This window comes from Rattus norvegicus, chromosome 14, assembly GCF_036323735.1.
Source record: "Rattus norvegicus strain BN/NHsdMcwi chromosome 14, GRCr8, whole genome shotgun sequence".
Lineage (NCBI taxonomy): Eukaryota > Metazoa > Chordata > Mammalia > Rodentia > Muridae > Rattus > Rattus norvegicus.
The window spans coordinates 84240336-84265512 of NC_086032.1; the positions used below are offsets into that span (position 1 = coordinate 84240336).

General features: G+C 54.0%; 1 protein-coding gene across 9 annotated transcripts in view; it reads right to left on the minus strand.

Annotated features, from left to right (window-relative positions):
- Positions 1-17293, minus strand: part of Emid1 (EMI domain containing 1) — a 43099-nt gene extending 25806 nt beyond the window's left edge. For 6 of the 9 annotated variants that reach the window (XR_005493011.2, XR_005493012.2, XR_005493010.2 and 3 more), the window contains exons 1-4: positions 17136-17293; positions 9966-10079; positions 9501-9604; positions 578-655 (exon numbers count right to left, since the gene is read on the minus strand). Coding sequence is in view for 6 of the 9 variants with exons in the window: in XM_008770369.4 (XP_008768591.1) it covers positions 578-655; positions 9501-9604; positions 9966-10079; positions 17136-17236 (397 nt within the window). In the remaining 3 variants the exon portion in view is untranslated. The remainder of the gene's footprint in view (positions 1-577; positions 656-9500; positions 9605-9965; positions 10080-17135) is intronic. The other 3 variants (NM_001401620.1, NM_001401621.1, NM_001401622.1) reach the window with 1 other exon arrangement.
- Between the last annotated feature and the right edge of the window lie 7884 nt (positions 17294-25177).

The following is a 25177-nucleotide window of genomic DNA, read 5'->3' on the forward strand; positions in this document are numbered from 1 at the left end:
ATTTATGGAACCTGTACAGACTGGCTGCTCTGGTCCTCACTTGCTACACATATGTTACACAAATGCCACACAGGAGGCTCCTGAGTTTGTGACAAGGTATAGTGAGCACCCAACACATTCCTCTACTCAGGTCAGATGACCCAGGCCCAGTGCTGCCCAGTCCTGGTTATGGCATCATGGGCAGGGACAGGCTCCACTTGACCCTTGGTTTCCTGCTGTTGAAGAAGCTCAACAAGGTCTTCTGGGAGTTATGGGCAGCTATGAGGTTGGAAAGCATCCAGCCTTAGGCACCCCCCCCCCAGAAAAGGAAAGAGCACAGAGAGGACATTGGGAAACTGGACCTGTAACTACCAAAGTCCAGTGGTCTTGGGGTGGCTGGCCCAATTCAGACTCCCCTCCAGGTACTTCCTCTGCCTCCAGGCTGTCTGTCTGGGGGGCGGGGACGGGGATGAGGTAAAGTAGCATTACAGTGCCCCTCTACGGCTGGACCCAGCTGGCTTTCAGGGGCAATTACCACACTGCCCTGGGTCTACCCTCCATCTCCTTCGGCCTCCCCAAGAGGCTCCGCAGGACGCACCTGAGAAGGCTGTGGGCCTCACTGTCATCCGCCGCATGCTGCTGCCTGACCACGTGGGCTCCAGGAAGCCAGGGGAGCCTGCAACGGAGGGATCGTGGGCTAAGATTCTGCTGACCTGGGCTAACCTCACCTCCTTTGTGCTGCTGTTGCCCAGCATGGACTTCTGCTCCCCTTAATACAGAGAGAGGCTGGAAGGTGGAGCGATTTCCCTGGGTCACACAGCAACAAGGGGGCAGGGACGGGGCCGTCTGCTTGATGGGCTTCCGTAAAGCTGATGGCCTCCCCAACGGCCCCAGCTAGTGACACAGCTGAGGGTTTAGAGCTAACAGACACGCTCAGCTCTCAGCTCCTGATCCGTGTAATCTGTCCTCTCGGGACCTGCCTATTGTCCCATTGGTAAAACAGCAGAGGGGCTGGGGATTTAGCTCAGTGGTAGAGCGCTCACCTAGGAAGCTTGAGGCCCTGGGTTCGGTCCCCAGCTCCGGAAAAAAAAACAAACAGCAGAGCAAGCTCTCTGTTCTTGTTTGGCAAGGCCAGGAGAGGGTGACATGTGCAGAGGGACACTGTGCATACACACTGGGCTCAGGTACACAGCAGGTGCTCAATAATGACACCGTGCTGGTTGCCGTGCTCGGCAAGCCCCCCTTGCTAAGAAAAGGCCCAAGTGACTTTACATTATTATTATTATTTTTTTTTTTTGGTTCTTTTTCTTCGGAGCTGGGGACCGAACCCAGGGCCTTGTGCTTCCTAGGTGAGCGCTCTACCACTGAGCTAAATCCCCAGCCCGTGACTTTACATTATTAAATGAAAGCCAGAGGGAGGCTGGCTGCCTGTTCCAGGAGCCTACCCACTCCACACCCAGCCTGCCCGGTCTGGTTTCATGGGCCTGGTTTTCCACACAGCTGGAGGGACTGGCTGGCCAAGCCGAGGGTGGAGGGCGCAGCTGGAGGGGCTCTCCAGCCGACAGTGGTGACTGCCCTCCTCAGCCCCCTGTGCCTGCCTTTTAAGGCCATGAAGTGACATCCAAGGGGGGGACAAGACCCAAATAAGGCAGCAGCCTGGCTGCCTGGACATGGGCTGTGGGCTGAGGCAGAGTAAGAGGCGCCGGCAATCCAAACCAGACGGGTCTCTCTGGCCAGCCCCCAGCAGGGAGGCTGCCTGGCCTGCTCCGGGTCCCAATGTGCACATGGAGTTTGCTCAGGCCGGGCGACTTACCTAAGAGTTCCAGAGGCCTGCAACTTGCTCAGGTACAGGATATAGGAATGGGGGTTTGCAGCCCTGAACAGGGACAAAGATGGGGGGTGCCTATGGAGGGGAGATTCCACTGTGAAGCAGGCCTTGTGCCCAGTGGGTTCCATGGTCTAGCAGAGCTCTACAAGAGGTTAGCACACTGCAGCTAACTTGTGTTCAGTGAGCACACACACACACACACACACACACACACACACACACACACACACAGAGAGAGAGAGAGAGAGAGAGAGAGAGAGAGAGAGAGAGAGAGAGATTTTGCACATCCCAAGCATTCCCCACATATAGTCTTGTTTTGTTTTTGCCACTGTGGACAGGGACTATACAGTTCTAACAGACGGGGAGACAGTGCCCTCCCCTGGTCCCAGGAACAGCCATGTGGATCAGGGAATAGAACCCTCCCTGCTTCCCTCCTGGGGAAACCAAGGCAGAGGCCTCCACCTCCCAAATGTCATGATTACAGGTGTGTACCACCATGTCTAGCTTTATTCTTATTCATGTCTATTCTTTATTTTAGAGAAGGCTCTCCCTGTGTAGCCCAGGCTGGCCTCAGACTTTTAATCCTCCTGCCTCAGCCTCCTTAGCATTAGGATTAGCAGTGCATGCCACCATAGCTAGCTAGCTTCTTTATCCTTTTTCCCCCACAGCACTTTCTGTGTGTGCCTACTGTCGAAGATGTACTGATTAGAGCAGTTCCTAGATGACTGGCACTTATCTGTCCCTTGATTTCAGCCCTACCAGGACAAGGACCATGACCACCTTGTACTTGCCAAGAAAAGTCCTTTAGGCACCTTGATATAACGTTAGTTGTGAGCTCACTCACTCACAGGCTAAAACACTCCCAGGAAGCACACTAGCCGGCCAAACCATGCAGGTGACAGGCACAGCTGCCCTGAGGTTGAGGACACAGATGTGCTCATGCATGGCACACAGGTTGTCCCTGAGTTACTGACCAGGGAACTTGTGGGTGGAGATCACTTTCCAAAGAATTTGGTTTGCGACAAAATTAGCCAAGAGCCCTAAAGACCTAGGGAAAAAATGGCCAGTGGGAGCTGGGGAGGGCTCACTTAGCAAAGCGCTTTCTATGCAAGCATGGGGATCTGAGTTCAATCCTTAGCATGCGTGTAAGCACTGGCTGTGATGTACATGCCTATAATCCCAGTGCTGGGGAGTGGAGATCCGAGGGAGGACCTCTGAAGCTTACTGGGAGGCCAGTCTAACTGATCGCTGAGCTCAGTGGGGGACCCTGTCTCAAAAGAAAAGGAGAGTGAGGGAGACACCGAATAGCAAACTCCCGCCTCCATAAGTACACACTTGTGCTTGCCTACACATGTGTACACACACATATCCACACACGTGTTACACATACCCATGCATATATACACACACGCACACACCTGAACATACACATATGCATACATATTGCATACATGCATATACACACACGTGTACATATGCATACTGCATGCATGTATGCACACATATGTGTACATACACACACTGCATACGAGTATGTATACACATGTGTACATACATACACATATCTGGAGCAGCAGTTCAGACAGAATAGCTCAACGTGATTGTGAATTTCAATTAGGAAAGAAAGTTTAGTTGGAGAGGGTGGTGCACTCCTGCCATTCCAGCATTTGGGAGGCTGAGGCTAGCCTGGTCTGCATAGAGATGCCTTGTCTCAAAAATGTTTAAGTGGGGACGGAGAGAAGGCTCAGTTGTTGGAAGCGCCCACTATTCTCTCAGAGGACTCCAATTTGGTTCCCAGCATCCATATTGTTTGACTCACAACCCCCTATAACTCCAGCTACATTGGATACTTGCATTAATATATGCTTGGGGGGCTGGGGATTTAGCTCAGTGGTAGAGCGCTTACCTAGGAAGCGCAAGGCCTTGGGTTCGGTCCCCAGCTCCGAAAAAAAGAACCCCAAAAAAAATATATGCTTGGGGGGGGAGAGAGTGAGTCAGAGTCAGACAGACAGACAGACAGACAGACACACACACACACACAGAGATATTATAAAATTTGATTTTGAAGTATCTTTAGGAGCTGGAGAGATGACCCAGTGGCTAAGAACACTTGTTCCCCATCCCCACCACTCCAGACAGGATCTCTCTGTGTAGTGCAGGCTATCCTAGAACTCTCTCAGTAGCCCAGGCTGGCCTGGAATTCTCAGAGATCTGCCTGCCCTGCCCCGTATGCGTGGGTTTAAGCTGTGCACCATGGCCGCCTGGCTTAAGAGCACTTGCTCTTACAGAGGCCCTAGGTTCGCTTCCCAGCATCCACATGATGGCTCACAACTGCCTGAAACTCCGCTTCCAGGGGATCTGATGTACACACACACACAGAGGCAGGCAAAACACTCATGAAAGTAGGGAATCTAAAAGAAAAAATGAAAGTGTAGGGCTAGGGCGTGGTCGGCTCAGTGTTAGACTGGTGGCAAGGCACAGGCAAGGCCCTGGGTCCCGCCCCTGGCAGCAAAGCAAAGAAAAAAGAAAAGGCAAGTTTAAGGAAACAATAAAACTCAAAAAGGACAAAAAAAAAAAATTGAGCTTACATTCAGGGCTCACAGAAATCAACCAAATCTACCAGGGTCTGATAAATGAACAAAACCACGTTCAGGGACGTGCCCTGCTTTGAGGGTCCCTTAGTGTACACAGCTTACTTAGGACAGACGCTGTGGGTATGGATGACCTGCTACAGTTAGGATAATTGCTGTTTGGCTACAGACCCTAAAGCAGGCTCGCAGTTGAGGCCTCCCTGCCCTGAGAGTCTTCTCTAACCCCATATTCTATCCCAGGAGAACCCTGAACCACGGATCCCTGACTCTGGGGCACCTCCACTACCTAGGAGGTCCCCGACTATCTACTTGTGAATGTCGCCAGCCCTAATTCCTACAGCTACAGTTCCTATGTCACCTCCTCTGGAAGTCCTCTAGACAGCCCAGGTGTCCCACTGGGGCCGAAGTCCCACTGAAGTGCTCATGGCTCAGGGTGCCGGCCCCTTTAAAGCTGGTGGTGCGCTCTGTGGTCTCTAGTTCTGTGTCCCAGGTCCCAGTCCTGTACCAAGTGACCTTCCACATGCCAGGGCACAGAAGAAGAACCGAGACCCAGAGAGGAGGGTTCTGTCTAGTTCAGACAGCAGACAAATGGCCTGGGTTCTGAGCCTGCCCCGAACTGGGAAGAAGGATGGAAGACGTTTGGGGGTCTCTGGACTCCCTCAACCCTGTGACTTTTCCTGCCAAAAAGCGGAGCCAGGGGAGGGTTCACATCCAACCGTCCAGGCCCACCTGGGTCGGTGGCCACACAGATCGCATGGCCACAGCCTTCCTGGCTGGGTCATGTCTCCTGTGTGAATTTACTTTGCAAATGTAAATATTTGCCGATGACCAGCCAGTGGCTTAAGCCGGGGCTCAGGGTCAGAGCTGGGGCTCTCAGCTCTAAGAACCCTCCAGCCCGACCAGGAGACCTCTGAGGAGGCTGTCTATGTGCCTGGCCTGTTCAGGGTGGGCAAGTTTCATTCAGTTTTTACACTCTCGCTTTATGCCAGGCCCATTCTGGGCACTGGAGCTGAAGGAGTTGCACTGGCAGAGTGGAGCCAGCTTAGTCTGTCGACCCTAGGAGTACCAAGGCAGCCACAGGGAGCCAGGATAGCCACTGTCGAGGCCACAGAGTTGGGGGTGGGGAAGGCCAGTGTGAGCTCGGGGTATAGGGTGTGTGCATCGTGAAGCAGGGTGCTGTGGGAATGCAGGAGGGTGGTACCCTGGTGGGGTAGCAGGAAGATGGGGTTGGCTGGGTCTTCTGCACAGGAACGGGAGTGATGGGCGGTGGCCACGGGTGGGATGGCACAATACTTAGCCCTCAGGACTCAGCCTACAAAGGAAAGCACAGGTTTAGTTCTGTACCTGGCACTTGGCTGGCACAACACAGGCATGTGTGGGATGTGCCCAACCCCAGAAAGTGGAGAAGCCCTGGAAGTGAAGAGCCCTGAAAGGGCGTGGCCATAACCTGTCTCGCTCCTGCTCCAAGGCTTTGGGCTGTGATATCTAAGTAAACGTCTCTGGTTCCCTACCACAGAGAACAAGGGTTGCGGGGTGGGGGGAGGGGTTTCCCAGGTAGGGAAGGGACATCCACATTGAAGACAGTGAACCAATGAAGGGAAGCAAAGGCCATACGTTCTCCAGGGAAGCCATGAACAAAGCAGGGTGAGCCCCAGCGTCTCCAATTTTCCATCTGGGGGTGCTCACAGCACCCCACCTGTCGGAGCATGTCTCCAGCTATGCTGCTCAAACCCCACTTCGGGGCCAGCTTTCCCCTGTCTGAGCCTCACTGTGAGGACCAAGAGGACAGTGGTGGCTCCCCTACCCCTTGCCACTGTCGTTGCAGGAGGGGCTGAGGCAGGATGCCACCGGAGAGAACCTGGCTACAATACTTACAAGCCCACGCCCTCTGAGGGCCTTAGCTTTGTCATCTGGACTACGGGACTAGTGCACAGTAGGGCTGCAGGGAGTCCTTTGGCAGATGGAGTGAGGAGGCATGGGGGCCTATTACAACAGCTCCACCCTCTCTCTGCACAGGTCCAGGCGCTGGCCCAAGGGATGTGACAGCTACACTCTTCCTCCCTTCCAGCCAGTGGCCCTGGGCCAGCTCTGTGCCTGCCCTGCCTGTAGAGTAGGTTTTGACCTTGGCTCTTTCTCATCCATTGTTTCCTCAAGTAGGTGGCCAGGTAGTACTCCTCCCAAAGCCTAGAAGGACCAAAGCTCTTGCATGATGTGTGACCCCCGGCTGCTCCCTTCCCCTCTCCGAGCCTCACAGTCTCGTCTGTAATATGGGGCCTTCACTGGTAGTCATGAACAGTGACTGACTCACTCACTACCACGGCGTGAACATCCCCCTTCCATCTGTACAGAAACCAGCCCAGCCCGCCAGCTGAGCGTCTGACCGAGGAACCGGGTCCAGCATGGAACCCCCAGCACATGTGAGAGACTTATCTGGAGTATGTAAAAGACTCCAGATATGTTTTGAGTCTGGAATGGTACTGCTTGCCTTCCTCTGCAGCTGCTTCAGTCCCTGCTGCTGCTGGTGATGCAGTTCTGGGGCCCAGGGTCACGTCACAGCCATGGGGCGGCTGTAAGAGCAGCCAGCACCAGGGGAAGCAGCTGGGAGAATGTGGCCTCGATCCAGCAGTGGGGGGAAGGGCAGAGGCCAGGATGGGCTGGAAATGTTCCCGTGCCTCTCAACCCCCATCCCAGAACACTTTTCCAGAATATTTGGGCTGGACATCTACACTCCTTAGCTCCAGTCTGGAGGTGGGAACAGCCCTCCTGTTCCATCTACCGCCGTGCAGCCTGGCACACCACCTAATTCCAGTCCAGAGAAGGGGACTCCATTCTGACATTCAACAATCTCATGGGTGGGGGCCCTGAGCTTCAGATGGACCCAGAGTGCACCTGACGGCCTGGTGCCCTTTACTAAAGACTCACACATACCCTGGTTTTGTTTTGTTTTGTTTTTGTTTTGTATAGCTCTGGCTGTTCTGGAATTCACTATGCAGACCAGGCTGGCCTTGAACCCACACAAATCTGCCTCTGCCCCCTAAATACTGGTATTAAAAGGGCACCACCATGCCCTGCCCTGCTACCTGACACCTACACACGTGTGAGTACACACACACACACACACACACACACACACACTTTGTGGATAGGCACACTGTCTTCCTCTGTGGCTGCTCCGGTCCCTGCTGCTGGTGGTGACGCGACTCTGGGGCCCAGGGTCACGTCCCAGCCATCCATGGGACCCTACAGGCCAGGGTTCTAGCATATGCCTGAGGAGTTCTGAGCGGGGGTTTCACAGCTAGTGGGTGGTGAAGCTGGCCTGGCCAGGAAGCTCTGGGTACCCTGTCCCCAGGCTTCGACCTGAAGGCCCCCACAGAGGGAGTGATAGACCTTGAGATCGGCTGGCACACAGCCTCCAGCAGCTGCCCACACATGCCACTCACCAAGGCTCCAGGGACACAGTAGCCATTGTCTGATAAGGCCTCACCTGAGCTCCCACACCCGGGGATTCGCCCACAGTACCCCTGTGGTCTCCTTGGCAGCTGCTTCTAGCAGCCAGCTTTCCTTTTTACCCTTGGGGCACCTCCTCCCTTCCCTTCTACTGGTGCGGAGGGCACCTGTCCAGGCTTCTAGCCTCCCACACTGGCTGCATGGCTCCCTCTGCAGGGTGTTTGATCTGGGGCATGGCTACTCCATTCCCCTCCAGCTCCATGGAGAACCCTGTCTCAGAACTGGGAAATCCTCTCCTATCTTGTTTTTCCATCAGTTTGGGCCCAGTGCTGTCTTCAGATCCATGTTAGCGATGGAACCCAGAGTGTTGTATACGCCTGGGGAATACTCTATGGACGAACGCTGCCCCATTTGCAATACTTTGGGCCTTTAGCTCTGCCCTCAGCTTCTCCAGTTGGCAGGAGGCAGGGCTTCACTCAGCTCCTCGCTCCCCTGACGTAGAGCCCCACTTACATGCCCCCCGTTTCTGGAATCAGGACATAACCATGTGCTGTGGGGCCTTCTCTAAAGCCAGGTTCTCAGGCTGATTCTGGACCACTTTATCCACGGTAGGGCCATGCACATGACCCTCTCACCTCTGTGGGCTCAGCCAGGCTGTGAAGAAGCCCAGAAGGCCCAGAGAGAGCTGTGGGCTCCGATAAGGAGCCACCTCAAATTAACATGTAGGTGGGGAATGTGTGAAAGGGTACTCCTGGATGGGACATGGATATGTGAACCCCAAAGACTCAAGACAACAGAACCAGACACACAGGGTTTGAGTTCCAAGTCTGTCATTTGCCTATTGACCTGTTGAGTTAGCCTCTTCTGCTATGGGGTGTGGAGCACCGTCCCCCTTTCCTGGCAGGCTCATGTAGCTCTTGGCCTCCAGGTGGCATGGGCTAGCCTATCCTGTGGGGACATCTGATGGATTCCTCCAGTGCAGAGCCCGAGTGTTCAACATCCCCACAGGCTGAGATGCTGAAACTTTGGTCCTCAGGGTAGCACCGTCGGTGTGCCCTTTAAGAGGCGGGGCCTATGGCTGGGGATGCAGCTGAGTTCCTAGAGTATTTGCCCAACACGCAAGAAGCACCTGGCATGGTGGCACACATCTGTAACCCCGGCACTGAGAGATGTAGGGAAGAGGGACACAAGTTATCCTTGGCTACGTAAAAAGTTCATGACTAACCTGGGCTACAAGAAATCGTTTTGTTTTGCCTTTTAATGGAGGTGAGGCCTGATAGGGGACTCCTAGGCCACTGAGAATGTGCACTCGCAGTGGCACAGGCACCCGCCCCCAAGCCCCCTCCCCCTCTATATTAGCTATGTGATGCCCTCCTGCCATGATGTGCCTCGCCCTCAGGTCTGAAGCCCAGAGACCAGATTGTGAACCAGAATAAACCCTTTTGCTCCGTAAATGAGTTGCCTGAAGTACCCTGTCACGGTGATGGAAAGCTGGCTAGCCCAAGTCAGAAAAGACAGCTTGGGGTGGCATGACTTAAAAGGAGGCGGCACGACAGCCATGAGAATTTCCTGGGCCCCAAAGAGGTAGCAGTCACCGTAAACAGAGAAGGCATCGCAGGAGTGGGAGACACTTCACAATCTGCCCCAGGTCCTACCTTCCTCACAGGTCACCCCCGAGTGTCCTGGGCAGCACCTCCATTCTCGAGCGGTCACTGTCTTGTACATCACTTTGTACATGGGTCGCACCACGGTTCTGTAGCTGAAAGAAAGGCCAGGTAGCCTGGCTCAGACAGGGTCTGCCACTACCTTTCCCGGTGCAGGAAAGGTGCCACCCCTGAGACAAAGCCAGCGCTTCCTGGACCCTCTTCCCCCTCCGTTCTTGGATACCGCTCTCTAATTAACCATCATGGCCTCCAGGGTCTGGATTTCCACTGCTGGCTGGGCTAGCCTGCCCTACCTGTGCTGCTCACTGCTCTGGTAAGAGCCCTCCATGCAGAGAGGACTTGAAGTTTCCTCCCTACACAATGCTGCCTTTGTCTCCCAGCCTTCCCGGGGAACCCCCCCGTGCTGTGCCCCAACCTGGAGAGCCAGTGTTCCTTCCCCATCACAGTCCCACTCACCTGTTCCCAGGGCAGCCCACGGGCCACGGGCAGCTCTGCAGCACTCGCTGGAGGTAGGTGCCATTCTGCACATGACAGGAGACGGTCCGGGTCACCACGTAGGAGCACCAGTTCCTGAGACAAACCCACAAAAGGGAAGCTCAAGGCGCAGGCCGGGATGCCAACAGGATGGGGGAGGGGACCAGGTAATTCTTCGGAGCCCTCAGTCTCCAGGCAGAGACCACTGGTCTTTAAGTGAAGGCTTTACAGAGCCTGCGGCTCACGGGTGAACTCGATGGCCCTAGATGGGGTGGTCACGCTGGGGGCTCCCAGGAGGCCTCAGAGAATGAGCTGCAGGAGCAGGGTGGGGCAGGGTGGAATTGCTGGGGTTCTCCCTCGTCTGCGTCTGGTCTCCAACCTTGAGCTACGGCTCCACCAGCTGAACCGGTTGAAGCGTACCTTTCCAAAGGTATAAAGCCTTCGCTAACTTCTTAGGAGAGACGTTTTCAGCCAGAGATCGAGAGACGAGCTGTGGAATCCACTGGAGCTGAGTCTGAGACGTGACTGGCAGCTACCCACGGAGACCACTGTGGCCTCCCTCGGTCTTCCCCACGTGTGAAGTGGCCGGGCAAGCTCTGGTGCAGCAAGTGTCCCAAGCGGGCTGCCATGGGTGTCTGAGAAGGGCAGCGCTCTGCCCCAATGGTGGCAGTTTGACAGGAGTCATTCATCCTAGGATCACGCTCACCTATCCACGCATGCGCCAAAGCAGAGTGCTTGTGCGTCTCTCTCTACTTTATTTCAGTTGTCGTTTATTTAGGACAGAATCTCTTTAAGTAACCCAGGCTGGTCCCAGTGATCCTCCTGCCTCTGCTTCCTAACTCTGGGATCACAGGCATCCACCATTCCGCAAGCTCTCACCCCTTTCTGGGCGCTTGTTCCGTGGCTTCTGGCTGTGTGTGACAGCCAGTTCTCAGGTTAGCCTGTGGAGGTCTAGCCTTCTGTCATGATCTTATAGCTGCCCAGGCTAGTCCCGGGTTTGTAGCCCTCTCAGCACTGGGACGACACTCACCTTTCCCTGGGTCAGAAAGTGCCCCTGCCAAGCCTTGCTGCTCTTTTCCATTAAGCTTCCCCTTCCCCTGACTGTTCCTCATCTTGACTGGTTCTACCAAGGCCCAGAGAGATGAGGGAACTTCCTTAGCTTCACACACTGAGGCTTTCTCTTCCTGGGGGGTGGGGTAGAGGTAGGGCAGCTGGGTGGGAGTGGGGGGCTGCTGGACTGGTGCAGGGAGGGGACAGGGACATTCCAGGTGTTCAGTAGCCCTCAGCCCAGCCTGAGGTCAGGAGCCCAGGGTAATTTGCTGGGGCACAGGAAGGAGGAGATGGTGTCAGGTGGCCTTTCTCAGCCTGGGCTGTCTTCCCCAGCAGGGGCTCTTTGTGGCCTAAACCCAAGGTCAGCAGGTTCCCAGGCGGGACCTTCACAGAGCCATGGACCATGTCTCAACCAACACTGATGCCTCTGGGACAGGGTCAAGGGTCAGGCCTGGATATCCTCATTCTTGGGCTCAACTCTGTGCCCCAGCCTGGTGACATGATGCTTCTCTTCCTGGGGCCTCAGTTTCCCCTATAAAATGGAGGGACATCTGTCTGGCTTAGTAGAGAACCATTTAAATATCCTTAGCATGTAGTAAGTGCCCAATGTGTGCAATCTGGCATCCAGACAGGTTGGTCATCTGTGCTTACGCTATCTCACAGAGGGGGACAAGGGACAGGAACAAACCAGCTGCCTAATCTGCATGATAAGGGAGTAGGGGATGGGGGTGTTTAACCACTGCAGGTCCCAAGGGAGTGAGGGGAACCAAAGGAGGACCACAGCTAGCTCCATTCATGGTGGTCCCTAGCCAATCGGATGCTTGCACCTCAGTTCCTGTTCTCTGGAAGCTGAGTCTCAGGAGACTCTCCCCTCAGAAGACCACGAAAGAATGGCAAACAGCTCAGCTATAAATGTAAATGCCTGAGGACGGAAGTTGAATCCCCAGAACCTGCATAAGGGTGCAAGAGAAAACCAGTTCCCCAAAGTTATCCTCTGATCTCCACACTAATATGACCCACGCACACGGACACACACACACACACACACACACAGAATGAGGAGGGGGGAGAGAGAGAATGAGGAGAGGGGGAGAGAGAGAGAATATGAGAAGAGGGAGAGAGAGAGATAGAGAGAGAGAGAGAGAGAGAGAGTGAGAGGGAGAGAGAGAGATATGTTTTTTGAGACAGGGTCTTTTTATGTGGTTTTAGCTGTCCTGGAATAGGCTGGCCTAAAACTTGCAGAGATCAACCAGCCTCTGTCTCCGGTGTGCCAGGATTAAAGGTATGAATCACCAAACACAGACACATACAATAATTTTAGAGATTAAAAAAAAAGATGCCCAACAGTGGTGGCACACATTTTAATGCCAGCACCTCAAGTGACAGAGACAGGTAAATTTCTGAGTTTGAGGCCAGCCTGGTCTACAGGGTGAGCCCCATGGATACACAGAAAAACTCTGTGCCCAAAAGAAATAAAACAAACAGAGATAAGTAAAGCAGTCCCCACCGTGTAGAGACTCAGATCCCTAGAGTGGCCTGGAGACTGTTGGGCTGTGTTCTGAAGTAGGAACGTAAGCACCTCCCTCCAAGTGTGTAAAACGTAACGTCCAGTTCAGGGGTACAGGCTCCCAACATTCGGCTGTCCAGGGCTCCTGAGTGAAGGAAAGGGGAGAACTCTGGGTAGAGGTCAGAAGCCAGAGGCTCAGGGACCCCTGAGGACTGGATGAGCATCGTCCATGGTGTGTGAAGTGCACATGCACACAAAGAAGCTCACACATACAGCCGGGGGGAGGGGTATCTGTGCTCACACACAGGTGAAAGCACTTTCGAGGGCATGCACACCTACAAACGCTTGGAAATGTGTGGGCAAGGACACGCACACACCAAAAAGCACACAGACTTGTATACAAAGATCAAGGCCCACACAAGAGAACATGTAAAAAAGCCTGCCCTCCATGCAATTGTATCACATACACATGCACGCACGCTCACACACACACATGCACACACATGCACACACATGCACACACATGCACACACATGCATGCACACACATGCACACGCACATACACAGAACAGACAGAGGTCATGTCATGTGCATGTTCCCACACAAACACACAGTGCCTCGAAGTCTACATGTGCGCTCATACATGAACTGGCAGAGACAGGTCCAGCAGGGCTCACATGCATTAGGGTCTGTGCACACTCATCCGTGATTCAAATGCATGAGAACACCCTCCACCCCCAGCTCTGGACCAGGCTAGGAGCAGTGTGTGCTTTTCCTTGGAGAAAGACGTTTTTTTCTTCCTTAATTAAAGGTCTCATGCTGTTCTTAGTTATTTCCTACATGGTGAACTCGGCCTTAATCCCAAGGAAGGACATTTGGAGACAGTAGCTGGCCAGATATTTTATAGAGGAAGGGACACGCAAACCAGGTGGAATTCAAGGTCAGCAGGTTGCCTACCTGGTGGCCAAGCTGACAGGCCACAGTATAAGACTAAGACCCACCCTTGCCCACTTTCACAAATATCGCATTTAATTTATGTATGTGCACATGTGTGTATATCTGTATTTGCATGTGCATTTGTGTATATTCAGATGTATTTATATGTATGCATGCGTGTATATGCCTTTGTGTGTGAACATATTACATCCATGTGTACACACACACACACACACACACACACTCATGTACATGCCTAAATATGTGTATGGAGATCTCAGAGGTCAACTTGTGGAAGTCAGTTTGGCCTTTCAAATGTGGGTCCTGGGATCGAACTCAGTTCATCAGGCTTGGTGGCAAGCCCCTTTACCTGCTGAGCCATCTCAACGGTCTGTGCAAGAAGCTTCCTTTTGCAAAGCACCTATCGTGTGTGATCACACTGCTTGGCATGGAATTCAGTCTACACCGGCTTCGCGGGTTGTCTCCAAGCACGGCTGCCTCTGTCTTTCCTGCTGCTCACACCTCTTGAGGACTCACACAGCTATGCTGCCCTTTCTCCCACTTTGATCTTTAGAATCTATTTACAGAGCTCCACCCCCTCACTCTGGTAATTCCCATCTTAACCTCAAGGTCCACACAGTAAAGCAGCTCTGAGCCATATTCTCTCCCGTGAGTGCTGGGGAAGAGGAGATAAGCAAGGACCCAGTCCGTACAGAAGTCAACCCGGGCCTGCTCAGGGGTGTTTACTAAACGACTGCCGGCCTGAACACTGTGGGCTGGGCGGAGAAGTCAAGATCCCAGGCTTTCAGAGAGACACGGTCTCTGAGGACTAACTTCCCTGCGGGGAGGTCAGTGATCAGGTAGCTGAGAGTCAGGTGAAGCTGAGCTGGGAGGGGGAGGTCGGGCCTGGGCAGGGTAGAGGAGACAACACAACCCTCCCTGGCCCCCACCTCTGCCCACTTTGCACCCCCCAGAGCCTCCAGGGGACACTGAGAGGGGAAAAAACAGGCCAGACCAGCTCAGTCTGGCACCAGCTACCCTCTCTAGTGGACCTCCACTCCGCCCTCTGCTCCCCGCGGCGAGGGGCCCAGGGGACTTTGTCTCCACAGGGCCCAAGGCTGCGATCCGGAACAGTGATAGGACTAATTGCAGGAGGCAGCCAAGCGGGCCAGGGGCCAAGGGCCGTTATGAAAAAGAGAGCAAAGAACTGAGGCTGCGGTGGGCGTGGGGTGGTGTGAGCCAGAACCCGAAACCCGAACCGCACCAGGATGCGGCTCCAGTCCTGGGCCAGTTTCCCGGGACATGAACTTGACCGGCTCTGACCTTGTTGTGCCCATCTGCACATGGGGAGAGCAGAATGGCCTCCGTGCAAAGTGCTCAGCAAGCCCTCCTCCTACAGTCCATTCTTCCTCGTATGGGGTGCCACAGCCAGCCATGGCAGACGGCAGCCCAGCTGGAGGGCGCCAGAGTCTTCCCTAGGGGCCAGGGACACCAGCACCGTATCTTCCCCAAGGTTCCCGTGAGCTTTACCGAGAGGGGAAGTGAGATGAGGCACCTGCCTGGAGTTAGCCACCTGGGCATAGAGCTGGGATTTGTGAATGCTGGGACCATTCAAAGAAACAGGACTGAAGCTGGGAGGGATGTCACGGGCCGGAAGCAGTCCTACCACAGGATGCCAACTGGCAGCAGCCAAGCGCTCCAAGGTGGCTCTGCACAGCCCCTGGGCACCCTAGTCGTAGGGGCTCAAAATCTCACCACATTCCTGGGGTTGGGGGTGGCCCCTTGGATGCATTCCCGGGCCTCCCCCTCCTCAGGCACAAAGCCTCTTTTCTGTCTTCAGTCCCTCAGCTGCCAAGGGGTGCCCGGGGCGCCTGGCTGGGAGTGGAGGGAGGGCTGATGGGGTGCAACATCCCCATGCTGTCTCCAAGATGCTGGGTCAGGGCCATGAGGGGAGGTTCTGACAGCCAAGGACCGCAGATAACTCCAGTTTTAGGTCCCTACCCTACTTAGAGGTGGTAACAGTGGGGCTCCGCGTGCGTGTGTCGTGTGTTACTCTCCACTCTCAGACCTTCAGACACAGGAGAAGCAAAAGAGGAGACTGAGGCTCATAGCCACGACTGTCTGTGTCTATAAAATGGGTATGACTGGGCTGCTGGAAGGACTTGGTGGCACAGACTGCCGGGACAGCATTCTATAAAGGGGGGGACCCACTCCCGTGAAGCCCAGACACCTGCCCACAGGCAAAGTTCCCACACAGGAAGCCGGAGGATGCGGTGGCCTTGAGCAAGCTGGAGGAGCATATTTGACCCATCACCCCAAGTCTGACCCTGGGAAGCCCAAAGTTCTAATCTCTCTTATGTAGGGCTTACTCTATGAAGTGGGGCAGGTGATCCCCTACTCTGAGCCTTTGTTTCTTTCTCTACAAAACAAGAGAGCGTACGAGAGCAAGCCTTGGATGGCATCGGGGAAGGTTCTAGAAGCAATGGATGCGGGGGAAGTGCCAACCCACACAGCTGTGCTTGGCACACTGTAGGGGTGCTGTGGCATCTGCCACACGGCTGTCCCCATCTCAGACAGCTAACTGCTCCTCTGGCCTCTGCTGCCTCAGCCACTTCAACCCCTGGGCCTGCTCTATCCCCCAGTCACCTGCTTTTGCTAGCTCCAAGGGGGGTTGCTGGCCTCTGACCACTGAGAAAGGGAAACTTCTAAAAAGAAGTGAGGCCGCAGGGGGGTGGGGCCCTCACGCGCCTTTGAATGGGCTGAAAGGCCTAAGAGGCCTAAGTAGTCCACATTGTCTGTCCTGGAGACAGGGGCAGGGGCTACAGGCAGAGCAGGGGCCAGGGTAGGTTCAAACTCTGCCATCAAGACCAGAAAGGGAGAGCGGAATCCTAGTTCTTCCACGAATACCCACCACGAACCATCATTAGTCTCAGTTTGCCCCTCTCTTGAATGGGGACAAGTCTTCCATCCTGAACGGCACTGTCTAGAAAAGGTCCCCCAGGACCCGATCCTGGGAAACATTCCACAAAGGCCGGCAGAGAGTCATAGGCTGTTGGAAGGTCCATCCAAATGCCAGGTCCCAGGGGGCCTCTGACACTGACCCACTGTGTAGACTCCACCCGAGTCCTTCCTCCGAGCGAAATAAATAGCCGGGACATTAAAAAAAAAAAAAAGACAGTAACAGGGGGAAAGGGAGGGGATTCCTGAAGGGCCGGCTAAGGGGTGACCCTGGCATTTTACATGTACATGAAGGGGAGGGGGCTTGGGCCAGACCCGCAGTAGTCCTGGGGGGCTCTGTTACATTGCCATGGGTCCACCTTCTGGGGCCTCAGGGATCTCGGGAGTAGGGAGGTTGTCTGTTCTTTCACACACAGAGGTAGGTGAGCCGGCTCTCCGGAGCACGGCGTGCCAAGTCCCTGCTCCCACTGGTTATGGTATAGAAATGAGAGAGATGGAGCCCCTGCTCCAGTCTCGGACTGCCACCGATGTTCCTGCTCCAGTCCCAGGACTGCACGCAGCTGGGGTCCAGTTCCCAGTCCCAGTCCCGGGGTTGCACCGAGCTGGGGTCGGGTCTCTGTCCCTGTCCCGAGGTTGCACGGAGCTAGGGTCCACTTTCCTCACCCCAGTGCCGGGATTGCACAGAGCTAGGGGAGACTTACCTGCGACCCGAGAACCGGGCGCCCGGGACGTTCCACGCGGCGCCGCCTCCCGGGAGCAGGAGCCCGAGGCAGAGCAGCGTCCAGGCCCGCGGGCCGCCCATGCTGTCGTCCCCGCCGCAGCCGCGGGCGCCGCAGAGCCGGTTCCGGGCGGAGCAGGGCGGGGGCGCTCGGCTTCGCCCGCCCCTCGCCCCCCGCCCCCGCCAACCCGGAAGCCGTCCGCGCCCCCGCCAGGACGCCCTCCAGGTGCCCACCTGAGCCGCAGACTGGGAAACTGAGGCCCTGGCCGCACTCGCCCCCTCGCCCCCCCAACGCTGCCAGGACCCGAACCCACCACTCGTGAGCGATCGCCTCTGGACGTATATCCTCTTGACATCTTTGCAGAACCAGGTTCCCGAAACACACGGAATCCTCCCAACGACCCAACACAGGCTTCCTGCGCGAGCTGTGACATTGTCCCAGGCATGCCACCCCATACATCCTGCACTGGCTGAAACTTTCATCACTCCATGCCCATGTTACAGAGGAGAAACCCGAGGCCCAGGTACTCCCTGGGCGTCCCCTAAGTGCAGTGACCAAGCACCCTTATACCTGTTTTACAGAGAGATACTAAGCCCAGAGCACCCTGGACCCACAATCCTCTCATCTCAGCATTGGGGCCTCTTAAGCACAGTGTAGACAGCATTTTGGAATGGGCCTCGGTTTCCCATTCCCTAAGGTAACGATTAGCTGAGAGCCGAGGGCCTGGGTAGGACTCAAGCAGGTTCCCCCAGGCATAGCAGGTGTGTGTCTGTGCAGATATGCTAGGCTATTTGTGTGCATGGATAATATCGTGTGTATGCATGGCGCTGTATACACGTATGTGCTGGAGCTGTATGTATGTGATGTGTTTGTGAGCACGGGCAGTATTTGCTTATGTATGCCATATTTGAATGAACAACGGATGTGTGTGTCGGGCATGTGTATGCATGTATGTCTGGGTATATGTGAGATGCTTGTATGCGTGCATATCATGTTTGTGTGCACATGTGCATGTTACGATGTATGTGTGTATACGTAGTATGATTTATTGTTTTTTTATTTTTTAGCTGAGCTCTCTCTATATAGTCCTGGCTTGTTCTGGAACTCATTACAGTGTGTGTGTGTGTGTGTGTGTGTGTGTGTGTGTGTGTGTGTGTGTGTGTGTATGCGAGCGCATGCACACACACACACACACACAGCTAGCTTTCACCTCACAGATGTCTATCTGTCTGCCTCTGCCTCCTGAGTGCTGGGTTCGATACTGTGCCCAGCTCTAGTAAGCATTTTTTTCTTTTCTTTTTTTCCAGAGCTGGGGACGGAACCCAGGGCCTTGCGCTTGCTAGGCAAGCGCTCGCTCTACCACTGAGCTAAATCCCCAACCCCCTAATAAGCATTTTTGATAGCAGTGAGTGCTACCCAAGAGCAGAGTCATCATCCAGGGAGGTCACAGAAGAGTGTCTACTCCTCACCCCAGGAGTGAGCAGCAGGTCAGAGAATCTCTGCCCAGCCCACATGTACAAGGGGCCACACTCATGTGGTTGCTTGTCCATCTCTGGGAGGAAACAAGATGAGTCTGATTCCTGGGGATTGCTTCTCCTGAACCCATGGGGAGCTTCTCCTGGACCTGTGGGTAGCTTCTCCTAGACCCATGGGGAGCTTCTCCTGGACCCGTGGGTAGGCACAGGTCCTGGCTAGAGTCAAGACCAGGGAATAACCAGAGTCCTTTGTAGAGACAGACAGACACCCATCCCTGTCTCCAAGAGGCCAGGTAGTAGGGGCCGTTCAAACCCTGTCTCACATGCTTGTTTATGCAGGTCCTTCCTGCACCTGACCTTCAGTTTCTTGTTTGGTTCTTGTAGGTCTTTGGACAGGCTTATGATGTCTCAGATGTACATGACCCTGCAAATCTCCCAACTCCCTCAAGGGCATGGCCATGAACCTAGCTTGGCCCCGTAGGAGTGCCTGCCTCTCTTCACCGAGATCATTGGTGCTTGGTGTGCGCTGTCTTTTGGTAGTCCCTTGACTCCCTGGCTATGCCTTGGAGGGTTTTGTCTCATTTTGTACAGAATGGGAGTTGAACCTATGACCTTGCCTATGCCCCCCAAACGTAGCCCTGTCTTCGCCCTAGGCAGATCAGCAACTTGATTCTGCCCCTACATGATCATCCTACTGATGGACCCAGGTCTGAAGCCCCAGCCAAGTGGCCAAGATCAAACCCCATGATCCCAGGGCACTGCAGAGAGCATGCTGTGGTGCATGCAATCAGTCAGGAGGAAGGCCGCCAGGAGGCCCAGCATCCTGTTAACAGTACATCTGAGACACTGTAAATTAGGACGCCCAGGTTCCTTAACGGATCACCAAGTGCACAGAAGCTCCCTGCAGCTCTAGATGGCCGCTTTCCCTGAAGGAGACACAGTAAATCTATTATCAATATTTCCCCTCAGGGAAGGGCCTGACTTATTGAGGCTAGACACCCATAGTCTGGAATATTGATTAATAACACAACCAGGCTGTTCTGTGCCCGCTGAGAGCCATGGGACCCAGACAGGGCCCTTCCCCTCTCTGAGAAGGTGAGACAGCCTTTGTTTCCCTGAGGTGGTCTTAGGGGCCAGAAGCTGACATGATGGTGAACAGTGGGCTCTCACTCCAGAGGTTCAGAAAGGCAGGATGTGTCTCCAGGAATGGGCTTTTGGTTTACTGGAGGTTTCTGTGTCTGCTGAGCTGGAAGAGAGTGGTCGCTGGCTTGAGAGAGTCTTAGTTAGGGCTTGTCCCTGTGACTGAAGCTTTCCTCCAGGAGCCTGGTCTCCTTGCTTGCTCACACCAGACCCTAACTGCCAGCATTGATAGCAGCTCTTCTATCTCCCAGCCCTCCAGGCTGACCACAGGCTGGGCTCTGCCACCCAGGAGGCAGCGGCATGCCCCCAGGTGTGGGCTGTGGGGCTCAGGGCTGCTGGACCATGGTGGACAGGCCCTGTGCTCCCAATCTAATAGTACACTCTCCTCCAGCCAAGTCCCACAGGAGGGTTCTTTGGGGTGAGGGAACTTGGCACAAACTTGGGCTTCCATTTGGAGGCTGAAGAGAACAGAGCACATGTAGACAGTCGGGGAGCTGGATCCACACACTGAGGGACAGCGGCGGGAGACATGCACACAGGAACCCCTAAGAGCTGACCATGGGGTGTGGGGAACAGCTATCTACCCAGCCTTGTCCAAACAGGAAATGCTGTTGTCCCAAACAAACCTGGGCCATGACCTCTTTCCCCTGGGAAGTCCATCTGGGCCTTGGCTCGGGAATGCCCCCCTCCCTGCTGTGTCCCATGAGACAGCCTTCTAGCTCCGGATGCTTGAAGTGCCTGTCCCCAGAACCAGGGCAGGACTAAGCCCTGGCTGATTCGATCCATGCCCATAGTCCCAGGCATTCGTTCAGGCCCCCATAGCTGCCATCAAAGGCTACTCAGATAGAGGCAGTGCCTTCTAGACCCTTCCAGCCTGCGGAACGTGCCAGGTAGTACCTTTGGTCAGGGAGGGCTGGCTGTGCCCTGGGGCTGGGCAGATGAGGCCTCTTAGCTGGCCGGGTAGGAGAATTCCAAGCCCACAGGCTGCGGGTGCCCTGCCGTTATTGACCTCCGTGAGCTAGCTGCTCTTACCCAGTCGAGGCTGGCAGGCAGGGGAAGGAAACTGTCGGGAAATCATAAATTAGAACTGAGGAGGCTTCCTGCCCTTCTCTGAACTCCTCCAGAGAAGCAGCCTGGGCCTTCCGAGGGTGATAAAGTAAAATATCACAAGAAATTCTTGTGCGATGGGGCACCAAAATGGGGCAGGGCTCTGAGCCATCTGGCCTCAGTTTCTCCATCTGTAAGATGGGGGTAACCAGAGGACTTGGAGTTTCTTGTGACTGATTTTTTTTTTAAACTATGAAGGGCTGGATTTAGGAGAGGTCTTCCTAACAATGTCATTTCCTTCTTCCCCCCTGTGTCTAGCAGAAAGTGACAGGGAGACTGAGAGGAGGAGGAAGAGGAGGAAGAAGAAGGGGAGGAGGAGGAAGAGAGTGTAACACTCACACTTGGGAGGTGGAGGCAGGAAGACCAGGGGTTCAAGATTAGCCTGGGCTACATGAGACCCCCGTCATGCTGGGGGAACAAAAAAAAAAAAAAGAAAAGAAAAGGAAGAAAACCACAGATCAGAGATGGCAATGAAACAGCCAGAAATATGCAGAAGCAGGAAGCAGGAAACAGGAAAAGAGACAGACACATGTAAAGAGGGGTGATTTAAAGAGAAGACCCCTGGTTGTTGGTGTCAGCTCACATGGAAGCCTGGGGGACAGGGCTGGGGTGTTCACTCGTCTGTGTGCACTGTGTAGCTTTGACCTCCTGTGACCTCTCCCAAGCTCCTCAGGTAAGAGTCTGCCGCCCTGGCAGTGGCTCTGGCTGCCTGGGGCTGGTCTGTGTCATCTCAAGGGACCACTTAGGTGGACGAGCCACAAGAGACATGGGATGAACAGCTGAATGGCGGTGCCCAGGCCTGTGCTACAGGAACCCTCCCCCTCCTCTTCAGCTGGCGGGGCTGGGTCCAAGTCCCCTCTCCAGTGTCCTCTGGTCTGGTGTGGTCGACCTGCACCCAGTGGACAAGGCCTTGGTCTCCATGACCTCTCACCTTGTCCTTGACCTTCCAGTTCCTGGGACCCCTCCAAAGCAGAGGACCCATGTGAGGAGAACCTAGCTCTCCCTTGGGAAGGATTCTTTCCTGTCTCCACACACGGGAGCCCCTAAATGTCTCCCAGTCCCCAGCCTACTGTGAGCTCTCCAGTTGACAGAGGGGCACCTCATCCTTCTCCCCACCTGCAGTGCTCACCCTCCCACCTTAGCTCAGCACATCATCCTCTGGAGTTGTTCCACCCCTGCAAGGCCAGGCATCCACTGACCATCTGTCCCCAGAGGTGACACTGCCTGTGAGAGCCACATGCATGTCTGTCTACTTCCCCTGATGGGTCACAAACAGGCAGAGATTCTGGTCCCCCTCAGTAATCTTTCTAAAAGTTCTAAGAGTTCTGCTGCAGAGGAAAAACAATGGCTTTATTGTATAGTTTGCAGTCAGACCACAGAGGCTGCCTTCGGGATGGGCGGTGCTGGCACAGGCCTTTAGTCCCAGACCTGTGCTGCGGCCCTCTCCTCTCCAGGACGCAGGACTGGCTCTGAGCCCTCTCTCCAGTGTCCTCTGGTCTGGTGTAGTCTACCTGCATCTTGTGGACAAGGCCCTAAGACTCTGTGACCTCTTACCTTGTCTCTGACATTCCGGTTCTTGGGATCCCTCTAAAGGGATAGGAAGAGGCAGGTGGATCTTTGAGGGTTCCAGAGCAATCAGGGTTACAGAAGAGATGCTGTTATAAAAAAAAAAAAAAAAAAAAAAGCGGGGTTGGGGATTTAGCTCAGTGGTAGAGCACTTGCCTACCAAGCAAGCGCAAGGTCCTGGGTTCGGTCCCCAGCTCCGAAAAAAAAGAAAAGAAAAAAAAAGCCTTTCCTTCACATGTAAAGAGCTCCTATCAATCAATAATATTTGACTGATGATGTAATAGACACATGGACCAAAGTTGTGAACAGATGGTGATTTCAGAATGAAGAGGAATTCAAATTTATGGAGGAGAAGAATAATAGAACAAAAGTGGGGAGGCATAGAAGTGACAGAAAAAGCAGGCTGCACAGCGGGATCCCGTCTCCAACGACAAACAGAAATGGAAACCACATCCTACAGAATCATGCAAAGCTGATGCCAGGGACTTATTGATTGATTTATTTAAAAAAATGTGATGGTAAGGATCTGGGGACACGTCACCATGAGTGATCTTTGTAGAGCCTATCAGTGCATACTAAAGATGTTACCTGTACACCCTTGACCCAGCCATTGCACAGAGAGAAGTTTCTCACAGCCGGACTTGCAAAGGACACGAGGAACTGATATAGCAACAGAGGTTTGGGAACACCCCAAATGCCCATCCCAAGAGGCTGGCAACTGGGGCCCTTTCGGGGAAAACTATCACCATGGAAAAGATCAAGGAGTATCTTTTGGTGTCACACTCCTGTAATGCCAGCTGCGTTGGAGGCAGAGGCGGAAAGATCCTAAATTCAGCACTTAACTTAGCGAGACTCCATCTCAAACAAATGGTAAAACGGGCGAGCCGGCATAGGTCTTTGCTTCCAGAACCTGAAAAGTAGAAACAGGAGGGTAGTTTTGAGTTTAAAATCTGACGGGATTACTTAAGACCCTGGCTCAAGCAGCCAGCCTTTGGTTGGGCCTTGCGAGCAGGCAGAAGGCCCAGGTCCTACCCTAGCACCACAACAAAAGAAGAGGTGAGCGGGAAGTGATGGAGGTAGCTATTACTGAAGAGCACGTCCGACCACCACACATACAGGAGGGTTGACCTGCGCATGTGCAGAGGGGGAATTCAGTCACGAGGGGATTACTGCCGAGTGCAGAAGACGCAGGGGTACAGACAGGAAACATCCCACCCTGGAGGCAGGCCTGGGAAGGTCTGCCTGATAATCTATTGGGAAGGGGAGCTTGGTTGAAGGACTGGAAATTATGCAACGGCTCTAGCGCTCTGTTGTAGAGCCTCCGGGGTGTAAAGTGCAAGGCTACAGAACGTCAAGCACGTGATTAGCCATGGTTCTGGATAGGGCATTGGTCTTGTGATCAAAGGGCCAAAATCGGGATTGGGAATTTAGCTCAGTGGCAGAGCGCTTGCCTAGCATGCACAAGGCCCTGGGTTCGGTCCCCAGCTCTGGAAAAAAAAAAAAAAAAAAAAAAAGGCAAAGGGCCAAAATCTCCCTCTCCTGTGAGGGCGTCAGGGCACTAACACAGTGGACGGGGTGCTGGTGGGGCTGGCTTAGACAATTCCATGCTGACAGGTGTCAGCCAGCATCACTCCTGCCTCAGCAAGGCAGAGCAAGCCCCCTACCTGCAAATCACCCCTGCTGCGTTTCTGTCTCTTAGCACACTTTCTACAGATAAAATGATGTTGCTGTCAAATGCTGACAGCAGCCTCGAGCATCCGACCTAACTTCGTGGAGTGACTGATCTGCTCACAGGAAGCTACTCAACAACGTGGTACTCAGATGCTCCTGAATCAAATGTTCAGGACTTGGGAAGGTGGAGGCCCATGACTGTGAGTGTGAGATCAGGTGCATGGTGAGACCTGGTCCCCAAACACCAATGGCAGAGGGCACAGCTGGGAGAGAGCAGGGGCAAAGTCCTGCTTCCACCCAATACTAAAAAGGAAAGTACAGGACTCCCTGAGTGTGTGTGTGTGTGTGTGTGTGTGTGTGTGTGTGTGCGTGTATGTAGTGTACGTGTGTGTGTTTGTGTGTGTAGTGTGTGTGTAGTGTATGTGTAGTGTATAGTGTTACGTGTGTGTGTAGTATGTGTGTAGTATATAGTGTACGTGTGTGTGTAGTGTATGTGTAGTGTATAGTGTACGTGTGTGTGTAGTGTGTGTGTGTGTGTGTGAGTATAGATACAGATGTAGATACAGATAGATATAGCTGATCAAAGTGTTTAGATATGGAGCTATTTTCCTTGATAAATTTTAAAATAAAAATAAATTATTAGTGCCTGCCCACAGTTGCCTGTGTGCCACAGTGCACGTGTGGAGGTCAGAGTCAGTCCTTGCCCTCCATCTTGTGAGGTAGGTCGCTCTGTTTCTGTCCTGCCATGCATTCCAAGTCAGCTGGCCCTGAAGCTCCCAGCTGTGCTCCTGTCTCCCCTCAGCTCACCATTGCATCTAACCTGTTCTGTGTTTTAGCTATTACATTTTTGCCCTTGTGATGCAGTCCTGTGCTGGCACGAGCATCACAAGCATGTGTGTGTGTGTGTATGTGTGTGTGCATGTGTGTTTGTGTGTGTGTGTGTGTGTGTGTGTGAGAGAGAGAGAGAGAGAGAGAGAGAGAGAGAGAGAGAGAGATCTCACTTTTGTGGACTTTGGTGGCCAGTGACAGGAGCCTGTGAGGCCCCTGGGACAGATGGGGCAGGCA